The sequence below is a fragment of the Lepus europaeus genome, chromosome 19 (genome assembly GCF_033115175.1).
Source record: "Lepus europaeus isolate LE1 chromosome 19, mLepTim1.pri, whole genome shotgun sequence".
Classification (NCBI taxonomy): Eukaryota; Metazoa; Chordata; class Mammalia; order Lagomorpha; family Leporidae; genus Lepus; species Lepus europaeus.
The window spans coordinates 9,556,926-9,579,460 of NC_084845.1; the positions used below are offsets into that span (position 1 = coordinate 9,556,926).

At 63.7% G+C, this 22,535-nt stretch overlaps 1 protein-coding gene across 1 annotated transcript in view; it reads right to left on the reverse strand.

The window, feature by feature from the left end:
• Positions 1-93: 93 nt before the first annotated feature.
• Positions 94-22,535, reverse strand: part of RELB (RELB proto-oncogene, NF-kB subunit) — a 27,269-nt gene continuing 4,827 nt past the window's right edge. The window contains exons 3-11 of the mRNA XM_062177115.1: positions 18,048-18,394; positions 9,559-9,716; positions 9,149-9,240; positions 8,234-8,365; positions 6,231-6,335; positions 3,166-3,381; positions 2,424-2,492; positions 2,253-2,330; positions 94-795 (exon numbers count right to left, since the gene is read on the reverse strand). Coding sequence (XP_062033099.1) covers positions 410-795; positions 2,253-2,330; positions 2,424-2,492; positions 3,166-3,381; positions 6,231-6,335; positions 8,234-8,365; positions 9,149-9,240; positions 9,559-9,716; positions 18,048-18,394 — 1,583 coding nt within the window. The 3' untranslated portion in view covers positions 94-409. The remainder of the gene's footprint in view (positions 796-2,252; positions 2,331-2,423; positions 2,493-3,165; positions 3,382-6,230; positions 6,336-8,233; positions 8,366-9,148; positions 9,241-9,558; positions 9,717-18,047; positions 18,395-22,535) is intronic.

Genomic DNA, 22,535 nt, shown 5'->3' on the forward strand with positions numbered 1-22,535 from the left:
CGGGGGCCGGGAAGGGGCGGGGCCGGGAGGGCGGGACGCTGGAGAGTCGAAGCCTTAGCTGGGCTCCCAGGCGAAGACGCGAGACCCCCAAGGCTCAAAAACTCTCTTTATTGGAAGACTGGACAAACAGCCGACCCCCCGTCTTCAGGTCTGGGGGAGGCCGGGGATCTGCCTCCCGATATGTACAGTGCGTTGCGAATCCGCAGGTCCGGCCCGGGGCGGCCGGGGCCCAGCGAGGCCCCGCTCCCCTCCGGGCCCGTTTCCTTCTCCGTGAAATGGGCCCAGAGGGAAGCCCGTGCTTCGGGGCGCCTCGCCGGCGCGGAAGATGTCCGATGCAGGACGAGCAGGTCGAGGACTGACCGCGGGGGCCCCCAGGGAATGGGGGTTCGCCCGGCCCCGCCGCGGGGGGCTACGTGGCTTCAGGCCCCGGGGACAGGAGGCCGCCGCCGAAGGCCGCCTCGCGGTACTGGTTGGGGAACATGTTGCTGCCCACGAGGCTGGCGGTGCCGCCGTCTCCGGGGCCCGGGCCCGGGTACGAGTCCAGGGTCAGCGGCTCGGGACCAGGCGGCTCCCCCATGGCGGCCCCCGGGCCCCCGCTGCCAGCGACCGCGCTGGCGAGGGGCGCCGCCGGCGGCAGGAGGTCCAGCATGGTGAAGAGCGAGGGGGCCGTGGCGTCGTAGGCGAAGCCGTCGTCCAGGAGGTCGGGCCCGCCCGGCGGCTCCAGGCCAGGCAGGGACACGGTGCCGGGGAAGAAGTCTGTGTCCGGCAGCAAGGCCGATGGCGGGAGGAACGAGCCTGTGGGGACGGACGGGAGAGAAGAGCTGGCGGGGGGCGAGCTCCGGCCACGGGGAGGCCCGCTCTTCCCGCTGGGCACACGGAGGCACCGCGCGGGGAGACCAGTGGAAGAACCAGGCCTCTGCACGGCTGGGGGCGTTCCCCAAGGAAGCAGCCCAGGCTCGAATGCCCCCGAGATACAGAGACGACCCCCAAAGGGGAGCTGACCTAGGCCGGCCGACCCAGGCCAAAACGCCTAAGACGAGTGTCACTGTGAGGGGGTGAGTGTCACTGTGAGGGGCTCTCCCAGTTTTTCAGCCCATTGGACTCGTTTCCCACCTCCCTTGCAGCTTGTGGTCCTTGAGCTAAGTTCTAACTGGAATGTAAGCGTGATGACGGGAGCTGCAGCAGCCACCTAGCATCTCACATGAGGGAAACGGAATTGGAGTGGAGGAGCCAGGTGTGAGGAGCACACAGCCACCAGACCCGGGCTGTCTGAGGGAGGAGACGCGCACGTCTGTCTTGTTGAAGCCCTGTTATCTGGGGTTTTGCTGTGAATTCCGTCCAGTGTGATGGGAACACACGCAGCAGACAGTGCTGACGTCCGGCGAGTCCCAGCATGCCCTGGGCTCCCGCTCTGCGCCCGCACTGTGATAAACGGGTGTACGACGTGGTCTCCCTGCATCCTGGCAGGTGGGTGCCCGCCTGACAGACGTGGGAACCGAGGCTCTCGGGCCGCGGAGCTGCTACATGGGGGCTCGGGATTCAGATCCAGTCTTATTCCAACACCCTTGCACCAGGCCAGCTGGGGGCAGCGTTCCAGTGGCTGGCCCCGGGGACGCTTCGGACGGCAGCTGGGTAGGGCTGGGCTCATGCGACTCACGGGTGCTGGCGGCTGGTGTGTGAGCTGAGACGGAGCCAGCACCGGGCGGGCCAGGCCAGCGGGTGGTTGGCATGGCAACGGGCTCTGCGTTCCAGCCTGGCTGGCTCCCACCCCCAGCCTGTGCTACTCCACGCGTGTCCTCGTTTGTGGAGACAGAGGCCCTGCCTGCTGAGCCCCCTGCGCTACTGCACACCTGCGGCTACGGTGTGGCCGTGGGCGAGAGGCGGCCTCTCTTCCCTTGTAAAAGCGGGGCCATGACCGCACCTCTGGCCGGGTGAGTGCGGCTCCCGTGGGTCCGCACACCCAGACAGCTGTTGTACGGTGTCTGAAATAAAGAACTGCTTTCACATCGAGGAGGCCAGGGCGGTCGCTATGCAGCGAGACCCTCCATCAGAGCCCCCTGAGGCTCAGAGAGGTGGAGCCGCTTGGCCAAGGTCACACAGCAGACACGCGGCCCAGAGGGGGTCCAAGCTTGCAGTCCTCCTCCAGAGGCCCCTCCCTGCCACTTGCTGCTGGCCAGGCGGAGTCATGGCCTCGGGGGAGCCGGGCTGCAGCCCACCCCGGGGGGCAGGGTCCCTGTGAAGTCAGGACCCACCTGAGCCGTGGCTGGGCAGGAAGTGCTCCAGGAAGGCCGGCTTCTTCTTCCGCCGTTTGCTCTCGATGCCGTGGGGGTCTGCGGGAAAGCAGAGGTGAGGCCCCCCGGCCCTGACATCCTCCCCAGCCTGGGGCGGGCAGGGTGGGAGTGGAGGGGGGAGAGGACACCCACCAGAGCTGTTCAGCTCCCCGAGGACGTCCGGCATCCCCCGCTTCCGTTTCTTGTCCACGCCGTAGCTGTCTATTCGAAGACGCCAGGGACATGCGAAAACCAACCACTCAGTAATAGTAACTCACACCCGAGACCACTGAGGCAGCTGACCAACCCAGTGCCCATTTCCATCCCAGCCACACCAAACCCAGCTCCCTCCCAGGCACTTTGGTCTCTCTTCCTGGGACACCCCAGGCGCAAGCCTGCCTCAGGACCTCTGCACTTGCTGCGTGAAACATTCCCCCTCCCCTGCAGAACCCCTCAGGCATCCTGGCCTCAGCTCAGCTGTCCCCTGCCCCAGGAAGCTGTCCTGACCCTAAGCTGGACGAAGTGGCCCTCTGTAGGCAATCCAAGTCCTCCAGCCACTCCGTTCCAGTCCTGCCCGCTCTGGTCACCATCGTGAGGGTGCAGGCTCGTCCCCCACCCTGTGCAGAGGACCGCGCAGCTCCTAGGAGCAGAGCTGGGGCTGTCTCGGTCACTGCTGTGTCCCCAGCGCTACCTGCGCAGGGCCAGGCAGGGAACGGGCACACCCAGGGGACCTGACTCAACACACCCCGCCCATGCGAGGAGACACAGGCTACAGAGTCCAAGGTCACACAGCCAGGAAGCCTCCGCAGCTCCCAGCCTGGGTTCTGCTTCTGCTGGGTCCCGGTCACCCCAGGGACCTGCTCGAGGGCGGGGCAGGCCTGGGTGCCATGGTTACCGTGGTCACGGGGCAGGTAGGTGAAGGGCAGCGGCTCGCTGCACACGCCGTCGGTGAGCCGCTGCAGGAAGACGTTCACGGTCACGGGCTCCGCGATCTCCAGGTCCTCGTAGGGCGGGGTCTTGAACACGATGGCGATCTGGCGGTGCACGTCGGCCTGGGAGAAGTCGGCGCGGCCTTCCCAGGAGGCTGTGCTGAACACCACTGATATGTCCTCTGGCAGGAACACACAGGGGCGGCGCTGAGCCAGGCCAGCCGGCCCGGCGAGCCCCGACTCACTCAGCGCCCCCAGGGTCAATGCCTGAGAGTAAAGCTGAGCACACGGCAGCTAGCACCTACTATGTGCCGGTCATTATGTGCCTTTCGAAAAAAAGGATTTGTTTATTTGAAAAGCAGAATGATAGAGAGGGAGGAAGAGAGATCTTCCATCTGCTGGTTCACTCCCCAGCTGGCCCCAATGGCCAGAGCTGACCCAGGCCAAGGCCAGGAGCCAGGAATTCCATCCGGGTCTCCCTCATGGGAAGTATTTGGGTCATCGTCTGCTGCCTTCCCAGGTGCACTAGCAGAGAGCTGGATGGGAAGTGGAGCAGCCGGGACTGGAGCAGGCGCCCGGACAGGGGATGTGGGCACTGCGAGCGGCAGCTTAGCCTGCTTTGCCACGTCGCCGGCCCCCCTAGTGGTTGACATAGTTTTACGGAGCATCTCAGCTAAGCTCCGTCACAACATCTAAAAGGTAGGTCGTAGTGTCAACGTCAGGGTCCCCAAGGCCATGCTGGGATTCAGCGCGCCCGGAGGACTGCCAGGACCCAGCACAGTCCCGTGCGCGGCTGTGGCTTGTACCCCGGGCAGGGCATGGGAAGAGCAGAGGCGGGGCGGGCGCCCGTACCCCGGGCAGGGCACGGGAAGGGCAGAGGCGGGGCGGGCGCCCGTACCCCGGGCAGGGCACGGGAAGGGCAGAGGCGGGGCGGGCGCCTGGCACCGTGGCTGAGATGCCTCTTAGGACGGCTGCATCCATCCCGTCCCTTAGCAGAGCGCTTGGCCCGAGTCCCGGCTCCACTTCCAAATCCAGCTTCCCGCCACTGTGCCTCCTGGGAATCCGCAGGCGATGCCTCAAGCCCTTGGGCCCCTGCCGCCCACATGGGTGACCCAGACTGGGTTCCAGGCTCCTGGCTTTGGCCTGGTCAGCCCTGGCTGTTGGGGCTATTTGGGGTATGAACCAGCAGATGGAAGAGCTCTGTTTTGTCTCTGTCTTTAAATAAATTAAATTTAAAAAATTTTTTAAGGCCAGCACCGTGGCTTAACAGGCTAATCCTCCGCCTTGCGGCGCCGGCACACCGGGTTCTAGTCCCGGTCGGGGCACCGGATTCTGTCCCGGTTGCCCCTCTTCCAGGCCAGCTCTCTGCTGTGGCCAGGGAGTGCAGTGGAGGATGGCCCAAGTGCTTGGGCCCTGCACTCCATGGGAGACCAGGAGAAGCACCTGGCTCCTGCCATCGGATCAGCGCGGTGCGCCGGCTGCAGCGCGCCAACCGCGGCGGCCATTGGAGGGTGAACCAACAGCAAAGGAAGACCTTTCTCTCTGTCTCTCTCACTGTCCACTCTGCCTGTCAAAAAATAAAAAAATAAAATAAAATAAATTAGAAAATAAAAAAAAATTTTTTAAATAGAATTCAAGACAAATTTGGGTGGGTGTCTGGCCTAGCAGTTAAGACGCTGGGAAAGTTCCAGCTTCCTCCTCCTGTGCACCCTGGAAGACAGCAGATGATGGCTCCCGGCCCCGCACCGGAGCCTCGATGGAGATCTGTGCTCCTGCCCGGGCTGCTGCAGGCCCTTGTGGAATGGACTGGCAGAGGGAGCTCTCTGTCTTTCCGCCTTTCAAATCCATGCAGCTTAAGCTGCCTCTGTGCCACTGCCTCCCCTGTGGGAATGCTGGTTCGAGTCCCGGCTGCTCCACATCTGATCCAGCTCCCTGCTGATACACCTGGGAGGGAGGGGGAAGATGGCCCAAGTCCTCGGGCCCCTGCCACCCACGTGGGAGACCAGGATGGAGTTCCTGGCGCCTGGCTTTGGCCTGGCCCAGATGTGGCTGTTGTGACCATTTGGGGGATGAACCAGCAGGCAGAAGATACCTCTCTCTTCCCCTCTCTCTGTCACTCTGCCCTTCAGATTTGAAAGGCAGAGTGACAGAGAGGCAGAGAGAGAGACAGGTCGTCCATCCGCTGGTTCACTCCCCAAATGGCTGCAACGGCCGGAGCTGAGCCAAGTCGGAGCCAGGAGCCAGGAGCTTCTTCTGGGTCTCCCACAGGGTGCAGGGGCCCAAGCACTTGGGCCATCTTCTGCTGCTTTCCCAGGGCATAGCAGAGAGCTGGGTCGGAAGTGGAGCAGCCGGGACTGGAATTGGCACTCAAATGGGATGTCGGCACTGCAGGCGGCGGCTCTAACCCACTGTGCCACAGTGCCGGCCCCAGTAAGTAACTCTTAAAAAAAAAATAACTCTGCCGCTCAAGTCCCTCACACAGATGGTGCAGGGTTGGCACAGCCCACCCACACACTTCACACCACCTCTGGGCGACCCTGAACACCTACTGCAATGGACCTGCTGGGGGAAGTCGGCCCACGGTTTTGTTTAGGGAATGCCGTCACGGAAAAAAGTGCACCTGCTCAGTAAGATGCCATTTTTTTTCCCCAAAAACATTTTCAATCCGCGGATACAGGGAGCGGGCAGACTGGACAATGAGAGGGTGGGCTCCCCACGCCCTCTGCCCGCCCAGCTCGGGGCGACTTCAGGCCAAGCCCTTGGGAGGGAGTGGAGTCAGAGAGGCCAGGGGAGCTGTCCCACGCCCTCCAGGTGCTCCGCCCCCAGCCCGCATCACCGGAAGCTGTTTGTGCGGTTCCACCATCTGCCTAGGCGTCTGGCACCACAGCTCCCACCCCGGGCCCACACACAGTCCTCCGTGTGCGTCTGCCAGCCGGCTCCCAGCTCCCCCCGCACCGACCTGCTGACGGCCGGCCCCCTGGTCTTCAGCTGCGGACAGAGCCTCCTACCCCGCGCCGGCCCCAGCCCTCACCTTTCTGCACCTTGTCGCACAGCAGGTAGAGCTCCTCGCCGCCCGTGCACGGCCCGCTCTCCTTGTTGATCCTGCAGATCCGCAGCTCCGACGTGTTTGTGGACTCTGGCAGGGGGCGAGGGGCGGAGAATCCCACTGTGAAACCCTTCTCAGGCTCCCGGGGGTGCCCGCCCGGGGCTGGGAGAGGCGGGCCGGGAGCGGGCAGGGCAGCCCACCTGTGCTAGGAAGGCAGCGGAAGCGGGCGGGCCCAAGTGCCTGGGCCCCTGCACCCACGCCGGAGACCCGGATGGAGTTCTGGGCTCCGGGCGGCGGCCTGGCCCAGGCCTGGCTAGTGTGGCCATTTAGGAAGTGAACCAGCAGGTGTACCTGCGTGCGCACGTGTGTGTGTGTGTGTGTGTCTCCCTCTCTTAACTCTGCATTTCAAATAAATATAAATAAATAGAGACCCGCAGATCTCAGGGAGAGCGGGTGGGGTCAGGGGTCAGGGGTCACGGACCTTGTACGGCCTCGCCCGGTGTAAAAGTCCGGACCTGCACGAGGTCACGAGGGACGGGTAGGCCTGACGCCAGGCCCTGGCTCTGCCGTGATCACGTGCCCGGGCCTGGCCAATTAGAGCACTGCCTCCCTTTACCTGTAGCTGATTGGCCAGAGAGGAGCAGCTGACCCCAAGCAGGCCAATGAGAGGCAGCCCTGAGATTCTGGGCCAGAACACGGGAGGAGAGGCTGGAAAAAGCGCTGGGCGGGGAGGGCTGGCGGCAGGCCGGGCCGGTGCCGTCCGCGGAGACAGCCCTGAGGGCCAGCAGTGACCACGCGCGGGGAAATCGCTGCTGAGACCCCGGCGTCTCCCACGGCTGGAGCGTGGCGCCCCCTTGCGGCATCTTTAGTTCATGGGACAGAGCCCCCCGCCCCCCTAAGCCCACCTGGGACAGAGCCCCCTGGCCCCCTAAGCCCACCTGGGTCAGAGCCCACACCCCCCCTAAGCCCTCCTGGGACAAAGCCCCCCGCCCCACTAAGCCCACCTGGGACAGAGCCCCCTGGCCCCCTAAGCCCACCTGGGTCAGAGCCCACACCCCCCCTAAGCCCACCTGAGACAGAGCCCCCCCGCCCCACTAAGCCCACCTGGGACAGAGCCTCCTGCCCCACTAAGCCCACCTGGGTCAGAGCCCACACCGCCCCCCCAAGCCCACCTGAGACAGAGCCCCCCCGCCCCACTAAGCCCACCTGAGACAGAGCCCCCTGCCCCCCTAAGCCCACCTGGGACAGAGCCCACATCCCCCTAAGCCCACCTGGGACAGAGCCCCTGCCCCCCTGAGTCCACCTGGGTTGCTGCTCCATCAGCTGCACCTGAAATCCCTGAGCGCTGCCCCTGCACTTGGGTGCCTGTGGCGCTCCCCAGGGAGCCGGTGCCCTCGTCCACGCCCGGGCCCCTCCCTGGACTCACTTTCCCAGACTCCCTGTAGCTAAGGAGTCACCAGGAGACAAGCTCCAGCCAGAGGGACAAGGCAGAGGCTGCCGGGGGTTCTGAGGGACAGGTTACTATCTCCACAGAAGGAGAAGCTAGGGCAGGGTCCTGTCGCAGAGGGCGGAGCCTCTGCTTGGACGTCCTCACAGGTTCGAGTCCCCACTGCTCCGCTCCCAATCCTGCTCCCTGCCAAGGGCCTGGGAAGGAGTGGATGACGGCCCCAGTGCCCAGGCCCCTGCACCCACCTGGAGACCCGGATGGAGCCCCCGCACCCACACGGGAGACCTGGATGGAGACCTGAATGGGACCCCAGCACCCACACGGGAGACCCGGATGGAGCCCCTGGCTCCTGGCTTTGGCCTGGCCCAGCCCTGGCTCTTGCAGCCATTTGGGGAGTGAACCGGCGGACAGATCTCCCTCTCTTTCTCCTTCACCACCTCGCCCTCATTCTGCTTCTTAAAGGACTAAGTATTTCTAGGAACCGGCCACTGCCTGTGTGTCAGGCCCTGCGCGTGGGCCCCGGGACAGGGCCGCCACTCACTCTTGTCGTAGACGGGCTCAGAGAGCACGGGGTCCATGCGGCGCATCTGCCCCTGCTGGTCCCGGTACGAGGCCTGGAAGCAGATCCTCACCACGTTCATGTCCACCTCCTGGTGATTCTTCAGGGACCCCGCTGCGCAGAGACAGGGATGGGGTGGGTTGTGGTGAAGGTGTGGGGTGGGCGGTGGGCGGTGGGCGGGGCCAGGGCAGGCCCATGGTGGGCAAGTGGGAGGGGCCGGTGCAGGGCGCAGGTGGGGGACCCCCAGGGAAGGTAGGCGGGGCCATGGGGTGGTTGGCCAGGGGGCGGGGCGATCAGGTGGGTGGCAGGTGGGTGGGGCAGGCAGTGCCAGGGGCAGGCCCAGGGTTGGGGAAGACATAAGGAAGGGGTGGAGGGTGGCAAAGGCATGGGGCGGGCATGTGGGCGGGGCCAGGTAGGGGGCGGGGCATGCAGGCGGTGCCAAGAGTGGTGCTGTGCAGGTGGGCGGGTGCCAGGGTGGGCCCATGGTGGGCAGTGGGTGGGGTGGGGCGGGCGGGGGTAGGGGTGGTTGGCAGGTGAGGCGGGGCAGGCAGGTGGGTGGGTCAGGGTGAGGTGGGCGGCAGGTGAGCGGGCCCAGGGGCGAGGGGGGCAGGTGGGCGGGGCGGCAGGTGGGTTGGGCTGGTGGGCCAAGGGGCAGGGGCAGGTGCGTGAACCCAGGGGGACAGGTGGGTGTGGCCAGGGAGGGCGGGACAGGTGGGCGTGGCCAAATGTGATGTTAGCAGGTGGGCTTGGCCAGGGCGGGGCAGGTGGCCCCAGGAGCGGCTGGTGGGCGGGGCCGAGGGCGGGGCAGGTGGGCGTGGTCAAGGGCGCTGTAGGCAGGTGGGCGTGGTCGGGCGGCTCCAGGAGCGCGCGGTGGGCGGTCCCAGGGGCGGGGCTCACCGTTGTAGGGGTCGATGCCCAGCTGAATCTTCCGCTCGATGGCGGCCTCGATCTCCTTCTTCCTCACACACTGGATGCCCAGGTTGTTAAAGCTGAGGGGCGGGAGGAGGGAGGCTGCTGAGACGCCCCTGGGCAGCCGGGCGGCGGCAGGAACCTGGGGCGGGGGGGGGCCCAGGAACGCGCCCTGGAAACCCCAGCACGGCGCTCACGCCCCAGGACTGGCACAGTGAGCGCCCAGGAGGGCTTGTTCGCACTCATGGCAATAGCGGATGAAAACGGTAACACCCGGTGCTGGCGAGGCTCCGGGGTCCGGCACTCGCGTGAACTGACAGCCACGCTCAGCCACCCCACTGCTCCCTGGGCAGCCGCCCGCCCCTCCCCGCCCAGCCCGCGGCCCCCGGGTGCCGTACCTGTGCCGGGGGCTGACGTGGGGCCGCAGCCGCACCCTGCAGACGCCGTCGGAGCAGTCTTTGCCCACCAGGCTGTGCGGGTGGACACGGTGGGGCCAGTCCTTCCACACCAGGCACGCGGTCACCTCCACCTCGCGCAGCCCTCCACAGTCCCGGAGCTGCGGGGACACAGGGGCTCCTGGGGAGAGGGTCCCACCGCCCACGCCCGCGCCCCTTGCCACTCCCTGGGTGCCCGCCTCGGGAGCTCCCACGGCCACACCGGCATCACTGACGGGTGCTTCAGTTGGCACCTTAACACCTGGGAGAAGCATCGGCAGGCAGGGTGCTCGGTCTCGCCCGGGGCCAGGTGACCCAGCTCTGAGGACACCACCGAACCAGGCCAGCACACTCCCCTGTCCCGTGGCAGCCCAATGCCCTCAGCCCAGCTTGCCCAGCCATTGTCCAAAACGCTTGGCACCACAAGTGCTCTGGATCTTGGATTTTCCCACATTTCCGAGTATTTGCATATACATAAGGAGATATCGTGTCGGATGGAATTCAAGCCTGAGCATAAAATTCATCTGTATTTTCATATGCACCTGCTACGAATACACAGCTTGAAGGCAATTTTATGATACTGTTGATGCACCTGCAGGTTTTTTTTAAAATTAATTAATTTATTTATTAAAGAAGGTAGAGTAATGGGGGGAGATCTCCCATCCCCTGGGTCACTCCCCAGATGGCTGCCACAGCAAGTCTGGGCCAGGCCGAAGCCAGCAGCCCGAGCAAGCCCTGCGGCCATCTTCCGCTACCTCCCCAGGCACACGAGCAGGGAGCTGGCTTGGAAGCAGAGCCGATGGGCCGGGGGTGTCACGAGCAGAGGCCCCCGTGCCAGCCTGCAGCTGAGTTCTGACAGCTCCCAGGAGCTCGGCGGTGTCTGGCTGGGGTTTGGGTGTGGAGGGTTTCAGATCTCGAGTTTCTGGATACACATTTTCCGGCAGGGATGTGCCGGGAAGCACACAGCTCTGCTCCCAGGACAGCCCCCACGGGCTCCACCTGCCTCTGATCTCAGGGCAACTTCAGGCCGACCCGAGCGGAGGGTCACCAGGTGGAAACACCAGGGTCCTGAGAGACGACGGAGGATGGGCACTGCGTTCTGGGGCTGAATGGGGCTGGAAGCGCGTGTTCTGGCCTGGCTGGGGGTCCCACTCCTTATACACCTGTAAGCTTCCAAGGAGCTGTCCCCTGGAGAGCCGGATAATTCTAACCCAACTTTAAAAACAGGGGTGGGGGCCAGCACTGTGGCACAGCGGGTTAATGCCCTGGCCTGAAGTGCTGGCATCCCATATGGGTGCTGGTTCAAGACCCGGTTGCTCCACTTCCGATCCAGCTCCCTGCCATGGCCTGGGAAAGCAGTAGAAGATGGCCCAAGGCTTTGGGTCCCTGCACCCATGTGGGAGACCAGGAAGAAGCTGCTGGCTCCTGGCTTCAGATTGGCACAGCTCTGGCCATTGTGGCCATCTGGGGAGTGAACCAGCGGATGGAAGACCTCTCTTCCTGGCCCCACCCCCTCTGTGTAGCTCTTTCAAATAAATAAATCTTAAAAAAAAAAAAAAAAAAGAAAAGAAAAACACGGAGGGGTGGGCATTGCAGCGCAGCAGTTAAGACGGAACTTGGGGTGCCCGCCCCCACAGCACAGGGCCTGGGTTCGAATCCCGGCTCTGCCTCCAATTCCAGCTTCCTGCTGATGCGCACCCTGGGAGGCAGCAGTGACGGCTCAAGGACGCGGGTCCCTGCCACCCAGGCAGAGACCTGGATGGAGCTCCAGGCTCCTGGCTTCAGCCTGGCCCAGCCCCGGCTGGTGTGGACATCTGGGGAGTGGACCAGTGAACAGAAACTATCACTGTGTCTCCATCTCACCTCCAGTTCCCTCTCTGCCTTTCTAATAAATAAATAGAAAATACAGAACTTTGTTTTTAAATAAAAGAGGAGTGAGACTAGACAAGCACAGAGTACGACGTTGATGGGCTCCTGGCGTGCAAGAGGACAAGCTGGAACCCACTGGGGACAGTCGGGACTGAAATCACGTGGATACCAGTGTTCCTCACGGCGTTCCACCACCCCCGGGGTGACAGACGGGTGGTATTTAGGGGTCACCTGATGTTTATGATCCATTTGTGGTGGCTCAGTGAAACGTGTCTGTCTCTGCACCTGCGCATGTGCAAACAGAATGACAGGAAAAGGGCCAGGGTGTCAACAGGTGAATACAGGTGAAAGGTTTCCCATGTTTTCCAGGAGCCAGCGTCATGGCACAGTGATATAAGCCACGGCCTGCGATGCCAGCATCCCGTAGGAGCACTGGTTCGAGTCCCGGCTGCTCCACTTCTGGTTCCGGTCCCTGCTAATGCACCTGGGGAAGCAGCAGGAGATGGCCCCAGTGCTTGCATCCCTGCCACCCACGTGGGAGACCCGGATGGAGTTCTGGGCTTCTGGCTTCAGCCTGGTGCAGCCCTGGTCATTGTGGCCATTTAGAGGGTGAACCAGCAGATGGAAGATCTCTCTCTCTCTAACTCTGCCTTTCAAATAAATATAAAAAAAAAAAAAAAAAGAGGCTGGCGCTGTGGCATAGCAGGTAAAGCTGCAGGCTGCAGTGCCGGCATCCCATATGGGCACTGGTTCGAGTCCAGGCTGCTCCACTTCCAATCCAGCTCTCTGCTATGGCCTGGGAAAGCAAGAGAAGATGGCCCAAGTCCTTGGGCCCCTGCACCCGCGTGGGAGACCTGGAAGAAGCTCCTGGCTCCTGGCTTTGGATTGGCACAGCTCCAGCCGTTGCGGCCAATTGGGGAGTGAACCAGAGGATGGAAACTTCTCTCTCTCTCTCCATCTCTCTCTTTCTCCCTCTGCCTCTCCTTCTCTCTCTGTGTAACTCTGATTTCAAGTAAAATAAATAAATAAATCTTAAAAAAAAAAAAAAAAAAAAAAAAAAAAGCCCAGGTCTACAACACCGTTGAGGAGTGAATCCGGTGTGTGCTGCCCTCTAGTGACCAAATAGGAAACTGGGGGCGACTGACACCTTGAGCGGGACCAGAGAGGTCACACCGGGGCAGGGCCGCACCAGCAGCCTGTCCGGGCTCACGAGGACCCGGGCTGAGAGCTCTCCAGCTCCCAGATGTCACACAGGATCACAGAGTAGACTTCAGGCCTGGGAGTAAGCCAGACCTGGCGCCAAACCCAGGCTCTCCAAGGACCGTCTGCACCAGACACGGCTCATCTTCCCATCCTTATATGTAAAATGGGTATCAATAAACACCCGGGGGGCTGGTGTTGTGGCAGAGCAGGTAAAGCCACCGCCTGTGACGCCGGCATCTCATACCAGAGCACCGGTTTGAGTCCTGGCTGCTCTGCTTCCGATCCAGCTCCCTGCTAATGCACCTGGGAGAGCAGCAGAAGATGGCCCAAGTCCTTGGGCCCCTGCACCCGCATGGGAGACCTGGGGAAGCTCCTGGATCCTGGCTTTGGCCTGGCCCAGCCCTGGCTGTTGCAGCCACTTGAGGAGTGACCCGGTGGATGGAAGATCTCTCTCTCCCTCTCTCTGTCACCCTGCCTTTCAAGTAAGTAAATAAACACATCTTTAAAGGAAATAAGCACACAGAAGCACGCAGTGAACAGTGGTCATTACTAAGAACTTGCTAGGAGTCCTGGGCGGGTAATCGCCCTCTGGGAGCCTGGCTCCTCTGAAAGGCGGGGACAAAGGTTCCGAGTGCAGGTGCGGGGAGCGGCGTCTCCCACCCTAACTCTGGAGTCAGAACCAGCACTGAGCACAGAGCCTGGAGGGACTCCGGGGAGACAGACAGGCCTGAGTACCCGCCCGCAGGCACCCTGCTGGCGACAGAGGCAAGGCTGGGCCTCGACCAGGAGAGACCGGGTCACCGCAGTCCGCCCCAGCACCGTGGCTACACAGCCCTGCACCCCGGGTGCCCAGTGCAAGACCCTGGGAAGGCAACCACGTCACCTCCAGCGTGGTTCATCCAAACCGAGCCCGAGAGCGCCCTCTGAACACCTGCCTCACCTGCCACAGCCTGGTCACGGCCACAGGGCAGACCAGGGAGGAGCCCGGGCTAAGAGGCGCCAGGGACACCTGACACTCGGCGCAGCACCTGACCCTGGGCTGGGCAAAACCAGCAGCTCCGGGGCATTCTGGGGCCAACTGGGCCAATCCGAAAACGACGCAAGGGGCTGGTGTTGTGGCTGCAACAGCCAAGGCTGGACCAGGCCAAAGCCAGGAGCTTCTTCCTGGTCTCCCACACGGGTGCAGGGGCCCAAGCACTTGGGCCATATTCTACTGCTTTCCCAGACCACAGCAGAGAGCTGGATCGGAAGTGGAACAGCCGGGACTCGAACTGGCGCCCATATGGGACGCCGGCACTGCAGATGGCAGCTTAACCCGCTAGGCCACAGCGCCGGCCCCCATGGCCTTGTGTTCATACGGATCCTGCAGTGCTGGAAACTAAACTTGCTAGAGGCGTGCTGAGACGTGCTGGTGAAAGCCGCCAGGTCCCTGAGTCACTGCATCTCCCAAGTGTGCAGATACGGGAGGGAGAGACGCAGCCCAGCGTGGGCACCGGGTGCACTGCGCTGCTCTGACTGACACCTGTCTTCCCGGAGGTTTACGGTGGGGCACCATCACCACCTCAGTCCAGTGAGAACGGCTGCTGCCCAGCAATCAAAGACAAACACGTGCTGGCCAGTGCTGGAGAAAAGGGTGCCCTGCTACACCGGGGGTGCGGACGCAAGCTGGTGCGGCTACCGTGGAGGCGGCACGGAGAGTCCCGGATCGCTGTACCTGCCCTGGGACCCAGCCGGCCCACCCCGGGAACATACAGAGGAAGTGACAGCCGCATATGGAAGTTACCCGCGCTCCCACGTTCACAAGGGTAAGGCCTGGACGCGACCCGGCTGCCCCCACCTGATGCCTGCACCAAGAAGTGTGGTACAGGGCCGTGCTGTGGCGCAGCGGGCTGAGCCTCCGCCGCGGTGCCAGCATCCCATACGGGCACCAGTTCAAGTCCTGGCTGCTCCTCTTCCCATCTAACCCTCTGCTTATGGTCTGGGAAAGCAGCAGACGATGGCCCAAGTCCTTGGGCCCCTGCACCCATGTGGGAGACCAGGAGGAAGCTCCTGGCTCCTGATTGGCCCAGCTCCAGCCACTACGGTCATTTGGGGAGTGAACCAGCGGATGGAAGACCTCTCTCTCTCTCTCTCTCTCTGCCTCTCCCCCTCTCTGTTTGTAACTCTGCCTGTCAAATAAGTAAATAAATATTTTTTAAAAATTTATTTATTTATTTGAAAGGCAGAGTTACAGAGAGGCAGAGCAGAGAGAGAGAGAGAGAGAGAGAGAGAGAGAGAGGCCTTCTCTCCGCTGCTTCACTCCCCAGATGGCCACAATGGCTGGAGCTGCACCAGTCGAAGCCAGGAGCCAGGAGCTCCTTCCAGGTCTCCCACGCGGGTGCAGGGGCCAAGCACTGGGGCCATCTTCCACTGCTTTCCCAGGCCACAGCAGAGAGCTGGATTGGAAGTGGAGCAGCCAGGACTCAAACCAGTGCCCATAAAGGATGCCGGCACTGCAGCCTGCAGCTTCACCTGTTATGCCACAGCGCCGGCCCCAAATAAATAAATCTTAACAAAAAAAAAAAAAAAAAGAAGAAGAATAAAAGAAAAGAGAATGCACACGCTGTGGAGTACCACTCAGCCATGAACACGGATGAATCCTAACCTCTGTACACAATGAATGGAGTGGACGCTACACCTAGTGAGCAGGCAGTCTCACGTGTTTCTCTTACATGTGGAAGTCGGCACAGAGTAGGAAGATTGCAAGTGGGTGCCGTATCATGCGGCATCTAGTTATTTTTGTTGTTGTTTTTAATTTTTGACAGGCAGAGTGGACAGTGAGAGAGAGAGACAGAGAGAAAGGTCTTCCTTTGCCGTTGGTTCACCCTCCAATGGCCGCCGTGGCTGGCGCACTGCACTGATCCGAAGCCAGGAGCCAGGTGCTTCTCCTGGTCTCCCATGGGGTGCAGGGCCCAAGCACCTGGGCCATCCTCCACTGCACTCCCGGGCCACAGCAGAGAGCTGGACTGGAAGAGGGGCAACTGGGACAGAATCCGGCGCCCCAACCGGGACTAGAACCCGGTGTGCCGGCGCCACTAGGTGGAGGATTAGCCCATTGAGCCATGGTGCCGGCCCGCGGCATCTAGTTATATACTGCATATAGAATTAGAACACGTAGGGGCCGGTGCTGTGGTGCAGCGGGTTAAAGCCCTGGCCTGCAGCGCCGGCATCCCATATGGGTGCCGGTTCGAGTCCCGGCTACTCCACCTCCCGTCCAGCTCTCTGCTGTGGCCTGGGAAAGCAGTAGAAGGTGGACCAAATCCTTGGGCCCCTGCACCTGCGTGGGAGACTGGGAAGAGGCTCCTGGCCCCTGGCTTAAGATCGGCACAGCTCTGGCCATTGCAGCCAACTGGGGAGTGAACCAATAGGTGGAAGACTCTCTCTCTCTGTGTAACTCTTTCAAATAAATAAATAAATCTTTAAATAAAAAGCATTATTACACGTAAGTGATGGTGCACACTTCTGTTCACACAGTGCCCCTTACCAGGAGCCCCTCACTGTGTGACACTAATATCTCTATTTCCAAGAAAAGTACAAATTGTACAAAGTTTTTCAAGACAGTCACGGGGAGGCGTTCGGTGCCGTGGCCAAGATGCCAGCTGGGCTGCCCGCATCCGCGGCCCGTATCAGCGCTGGTTCAAGTCCCCTCTCCTCTGCTTCCACCCTGGTCCCCACCGCCAGGCTGGGAGGCAGCAGCTGAGGGCTGAAGCCTGGGGGCTCTGCCGCCCACAGGGAGACCCGGATGGAGCTCCGGGCTCCTGGCTCTGGCCTGGCCCAGCCCGGGCTGCTGCAGGCACCCGGGGAGTGGCCCAGTGCATGCAAAACTGTCCTCTCTGTCGCTGTCTCTCTCTGCCTTTCAAATAAACAAAATAGCACATGGAAATTTAGCCACCCATTAAAATCTGCCAAGAGAATTGAGACACACATCTTCCAAGGGAAACAGACGCGAGGCGCCAGGCTTGAAGGGCCAGGCGATCAGCGCTCGGCGCACCAGAGCCGCCAGTCACCTGTCCATGGCCGCAAACACACGTGGGGGGAAGCCCGTTCCCCAGCGCGTCCGCGGCGCCCGGAGCGACCAGCAGTGCGGCCGCCAGCCGGGCAGCACGCGGTGGGCGCTGCCCGGGCACCCGCTCCACGGCCGGGCCCGGCAGAGTGACGGGCGGCAGAGCCAGGGCTCCGACCCCTGCCCTCACCCCAAACCGCCCTGCTGTCCACCGTGTGGGCGCTGCCGGGCTGGGCGCGCGGCGTGGACCCACTGAGCCCCCAAACGTGAGCGCGGAGCTGCGGGCCAGCGGCGCCAAGTCCGGCGCGGGCTCCGGGGTACAGCGGGCGGGGGTCGGGCCTGGACCGAGTTCCCAGCTCCCAGCGCTGGGCAGGGGCTTGCAGAAGCAAAAGCGGAGGGGGCTGCTCGGCGGGCGGGCGGGCAGGGGCCGGGCCCGGCGAGGGGCAGGGGCGAGGGCTGGAGGCGGCCAGGGAGGGGGGCTGCGAGGGGAGGGGTTTCCCCGAGGGCAGTGGGGAGGCAGGAGGGGGCACGCGTGGGCTCTAAGCGGGCGCACGGCGGCCACAGCAGCCGGCGGGGCCCAGGCCTCGAGCGCGGACGGCACACGGCGCAGGCGCAGCAACACCCGGAAGTGCCCGCCACGTGGGAGACCCGGATGCAGGAAGAGCCGGGGGCCGCCGCGGGGTGTCCCCCAGGGCCGAGTTCCCGTTCCCCAGAGATTCCCCTTCTAGAAGTTGCTCAACCACGTGCGGCGCTCGCCTCGGCCGCCTTCCTCGCACCACCCCAGGCCTTTGTCTTTGGTCCCGGCGCTGCCGGGGCAGGTGCAGGGGCAGGTGCATGGGCAGGTGCACGGGCAGGGGCAGGGGCTGGTGCACGGGCAGGGGCAAGGGCACGGGCAGGGGCAGGCGCACGGGCAGGGGCAGGGGCAGGGGCACTGGCAGGGGCAGGGGCAGGGGCAGGGGCAGGTGCACGGCAGGCGCAGGGGCAGGGGCAGGTGCTGGGGCAGGGGCAGGGGCTGGGACAGGGGCAGGGGCTGGGGCAGGGGCAGGGGCTGGGGCAGGGGCAGGGGCAGGGGCAGGCGCACGGGCAGGTGCACGGGCAGGTGCACGGGCAGGGGCAGGGCAGGGGCAGGGCCAGGGCAGGGCCAGGGCCGGGGCAGGGGCAGGTGCTGGGGAAGGTGCTGGGGCAGGGGCAGGGCCAGGGCCAGGGCAGGGGCAGGGGCTGGGGCAGGGGCAGGGGCAGGGGCAGGGGCAGGGACAGGTGCACAGCAGGGCCAGGTGCAGGGCCAGGGCCAGGGCCAGGGCCAGGGCCAGGGCCAGGGCGCCGACCGCCCCGCGCTCACCTCGATGGCGGGCAGCGTCTTGCTGGCCTCGGTGCTGCTCTCGCCCAGGATGCTGCCGGCGGAGCGGCCCTCACACTCGTAGCGGAAGCGCATGCCGCGCTGCTTGGGCTGCTCGGCGATGACCAGGTGCGGCCGCGGGCCGGGGCCCGGCGCGGGCGCCATCAGCCGGCCCAGCGGGCAGCCCCAGGGCGGCGGCGTGGCCGGGGCCGCGGCGGCCGCGGCGCCCAGGGTGACGGTGCTCAGCGAGGCCGCCCCGCGGGACACCAGGCGCGGCAGCCCCTCGCCCGCGCCCGGCGCCGCCCCCTCCAGGCCGAAGCCGTTCTCCTTGATGTACTCGTCGATGATCTCTGGGGGAAGAGTAGACGGGGCGTGGTGATGCCCTGGGCTCCGGGCAGGCCCCCAGACCCTCCGCAGCCCGCCCCCGCCGGCACAGGCCCCCAGAACCCGCAGCCCGCCCCCGCCGGCCAGGCCCCCAGACCCTCCCCAGCCCGCCCCCGCCGGCCAGGCGCAGGGCGGTCAGCATCGCCCGGTGGCCGCGGCGGGCTGGATTCCCTTCTCCTCCGCCCTCCAAGGCCTCTGTCCACCAGAAACCAGGGCAGGGGCCCAGTGGCAGGTGCCCGCCTCCCCCTTGCCCTGTGTCATCGCCACGCCGCTCTGGCCACCGTCCCCAGCACAGACCGCAGCGCCCGTAGCCCCGGTGCTGAACCTGCGGGGGTTTTGTGACGGACATGTCCAGTGCCACCTCCGCTGAGCTGTTTCCCACGCCTCTCCCCAGCCCCACCGTGGCCCCCGGGCTGCAGTCTGGTCCCACCCTCGTGGCCCTCGTCAGCTCAGAAGCCTCCATGGCTCCCATCTTCTGTGGAGTCCAAGTCGACACCCTCCCCACAGAAATCCTCCCCAGACCCCACTGGTCTCAGAAAGACAAAGGGAGGGGCCGGCGCTATGCTGCAGCGGGTGAGGCCGCTGCCTGTGATGCTGCATCCCACGTGGACACTGGTTCAAGCCCCGGCCGCTCCGCTTCCAATCCAGCTCCCTGCTAATGCGCCTGGGAAAGCCTCGGAGGATGGCCCAAGTGCCTGGGCCCCTGCACCCATGTGGGAGACCGGATGGAGCTCCAGGATCCTGGCCCAGCCCTGGCCATTGCAGCCATCTGAGGAGTGAACCAGCAGATGGAAGATCTCTCTCTCTCCTCTCTCTCTTTCAAATAAATGAAACCTTAACAAGGAAGGAGGGAAGGAGGGAAGGAGGGAAGGAAGGAAGGAAAAGAAAGGGGCCAGCACTGTGGTGCTCTAGGTTAATCCTCCACCTGCAATGCTGGCTTCCCATGTGGGTGCCGGTTCGAATCCTGGCTGCCCCACTTCCGATCCAGCTCTCTGCTGTGGCCTGGGAGAGCAGTGGAAGATGGCCCAAGTGCTTGGGCCCCTGCATCTGTGTGGGAGACCTGGAAGAGGCTCCTGGCTCCTGGCTCTGGCTTCAGCTGTGGCCATTTGGGGAGTGAAGCAGCAGATCTCTTTGTCTCTCCCTCTCACTGTCTGTAACTCTAGCTCTCAATTAAGTAAAATCTTTACAAGAAGAAGAAGAAGACTAAGACACGCCTTCCCCGGCCCCGGAGCCCTGAGAGCCTCTCACCCTGCCCCTGCCCAGCCTCTGCTGCTTCCTGCGCCCTCCGGCGCCCCCTCCTGGCTGCTCCCTCTTTCTGCATCCAGCCCGAGCCGGCTTCCCCTCTCTGTACGGTCTCAGCTCAGACGCCAGCTCTCCCCGGTCCTGCCCGTATCCTCAGCCGGCGCAGCCCCGCCATTGTCCTCTGCTGCTTGTCCTAGCGCCCCCCCCCCCGACCACCCTGAGCTCCAAGAACGCAGGGACTTGGCTCTGCCCCTGGCTGGATCCCTGGGGCCTGGGCCAGCACCAGGCACCTCCTGGGTGAGTGAGCAGCCACTGCGGAGCACCTGTGCACGTGCCGTGCTCTGATCCCCCCCCCATGGGCCTGGAAGCCACAGACAAGACCCCCAGGTCAGCCCTCGGAGCCCACGGCCTCCCCACACCTCGTGATACTCACCCAATTCATCTGTGGAGGGAAGAGAAAGAGACGGGTGAGCTCCAGTGACCAAGACCAGGCATCCCGTCCCCCGGGAGCCCTTCCCCGCCCTCTCTGTCCTGGGAGACCCTAGGTGCCAGCCCCCCCCCCCCGCCTCCCCTCCGGCCACCCTCCCGGCAGCCCCAATGCCCGGGTGCCCTCAAACTGAGCCAGATGCCACCTGACCGACACATGCTCAGGCCAGGGCTTGGGAGACGCCCCTGGGAATCAGCAGAAGAGCAAAGATCCTGTTCCCAAGGGAACAAGGGCACCTCCAGACTCCAAGCCATTTATGGGGGTGCCTCCTCCCCCAAGTTCAACCCTAGACCCCCGAGGTCACTGGCTAGCATCCGGCGATCCAAGGAAGCTGATGTGACTTTGGGCGGCCGCCCGCTCCGCGTCCTGGCCCAGGCCCCGGAAGCGCCCGCCCGAAATCCTGGATTCGCCCCGGCTTCCTGAGGGAGGAGGACCAGCAGCGCCAGGTCCTCCGGAAAGCCCCTGATCACCTTCCCAGGAAGGCTCAGCCCTGCGCGGGGCGGGGGAAACGGAAACCAACCTCCCATCATCCCCCAGGCAGGACGGGGAAGCCCAGGCTGGGAACACACAGCAGGGCGGCGGCAGAGCCACAGGCCTCTCCCAGGGCAGCCTGCGCGGGCCACCGGCTGGCCAGCCTGCCCGCCCCCCTGCGCCCGGGGTGTGGCTCCTGGCAGCCGGACCTTTGCTCTGGGGAGGCAGCTTCCCTGCACCCTTATCTCGGGCCATCGGTGCAGTCAGGAGGGGTGCCAAGGCCCCCCCCCCCCGGCATTTGGGGAAACTGAGGCTGGGCTTGCGTGAGGTCACCGGCACGGCCCAGCCCGGGTCACTTCGACCTGGAAGATCCTTCCTGGGCACCTGTGCTGGGGGAACCTGGAAACCCAAGGCCCTGCAGAAGGTTCCGGGCTGCAGAGGGCGTGGGAGTCGCGGCGCAGTGCCCGGAGCTTTGCCTTGACTGCCTCACTCTCACCCTGTTCTGCTGCTTGCCGGCTGTGTGGCCGTGAGCCCCTTCCGTAACCTCCTGCTGCCTTGGTTTGCCCGTCTCTAACGTGGGTACAATAATGGTGCCGCCTCCTTGGGCTGAAATAATTTAAATCACGCATGGGAAACACTTAGGGCTGACACACGGTAGGTGCTACCCGAGTGCTGGCTGCTACTGGCAAGGTATTGGGAGTCACTGTTTCACGGCCGTGCAGACATGGCTGCGCTCCCTGGGCCTCGGTTTGTCGGTCTGTGGAGTGGGCATGCGGAAGGCAGTGGTGTCAGAGCACAGTGTGTGCACCACACAGAGCTGTTCTGGGTCGTACCTGTCACTCGCTGTGTGGCCTTGAGCACCACACCTAACCTCTCTGAGCTTATGCTGCAAAACAAGACCTGAGGAGCGGGGGCAGCGGCTTGGGTTGCCACTTGCACCATGGGCACCAGTTCGAGTCCCGGCTGCTCCACTTCCCATGCAGATGGCTGGGAAAGCAGCGGAAGACGGCCCGAGTGCTGGGGCTCTGCACCCGTGTGGGAGACCCGGAAGAAGCTCCTGGCTTCGGTCTGGCTCAGCCCTGTCTGATGGGGCCACTTGGGGAGTGAAGCAGTGGATGGAAGACCTCTCTCTCTCTCTCTCTCTCTCTCTCTCTCTCTGTCACTCTGTCTTTAAACAAATGACCCAAGACAGCTTCAAAAACAAACGAGGTCTGAGCTCTGGGTTGACACGGGGACCAGGATCTGCCCACTCTCCACCCTCTGCAAACGTCCTCTTCCGCACAGGGAATGCTGGGAACTCTTTCCTTACTCAAAGCTCTGCTCATGTAACGCCCTCCCCAGCCTTACACTAGCTGTGCCCCCGTTCAGGGGCAGCCAAGACGGGGCCCCAGCTGTGGGGGCGGGTCAGCTACCTGTGGGCTGCCTCAGGGCCTTTGCTCAAGCCAGCCTCCACCTGAATGCTCTCCCCTCTCATCTGCCTTCCGGCCTCTGTTCAGTGTCGCCTCCTGCACAGATCGTCCTCGGACACTTTGTCCACGTCACCGGGAGTTAGGACCTGTGTCTGACCATTGTCTCGGCAGTTCCACGGCCTCGCCTTACAGTGGCTGTCTCTGCCCACACACCATGAGCACCGAGCAGCTGGCGCACACGTCTGCCCATCCCCCTGCGGCCAGGGCTCCGGAGGGTCAGGCCCATTGAAAGGAAGGGAACTGGGGCCAGCACTGTGGCGTAGAGGGTACAGCCACTGCCTGTGGTGCTGGCACCATACGGGCGCCAGTTCGAGTCCCGGCTGCTCCATGTCGGCAGATGGAAGATGGGTCTGGCTCTGTCTCTCTCTGCCTCTCTATAACTCTGGCTTTCAAATAAATAAATAAATCTTAAAAAAAAAAAAAAGAATAAGGACCAGC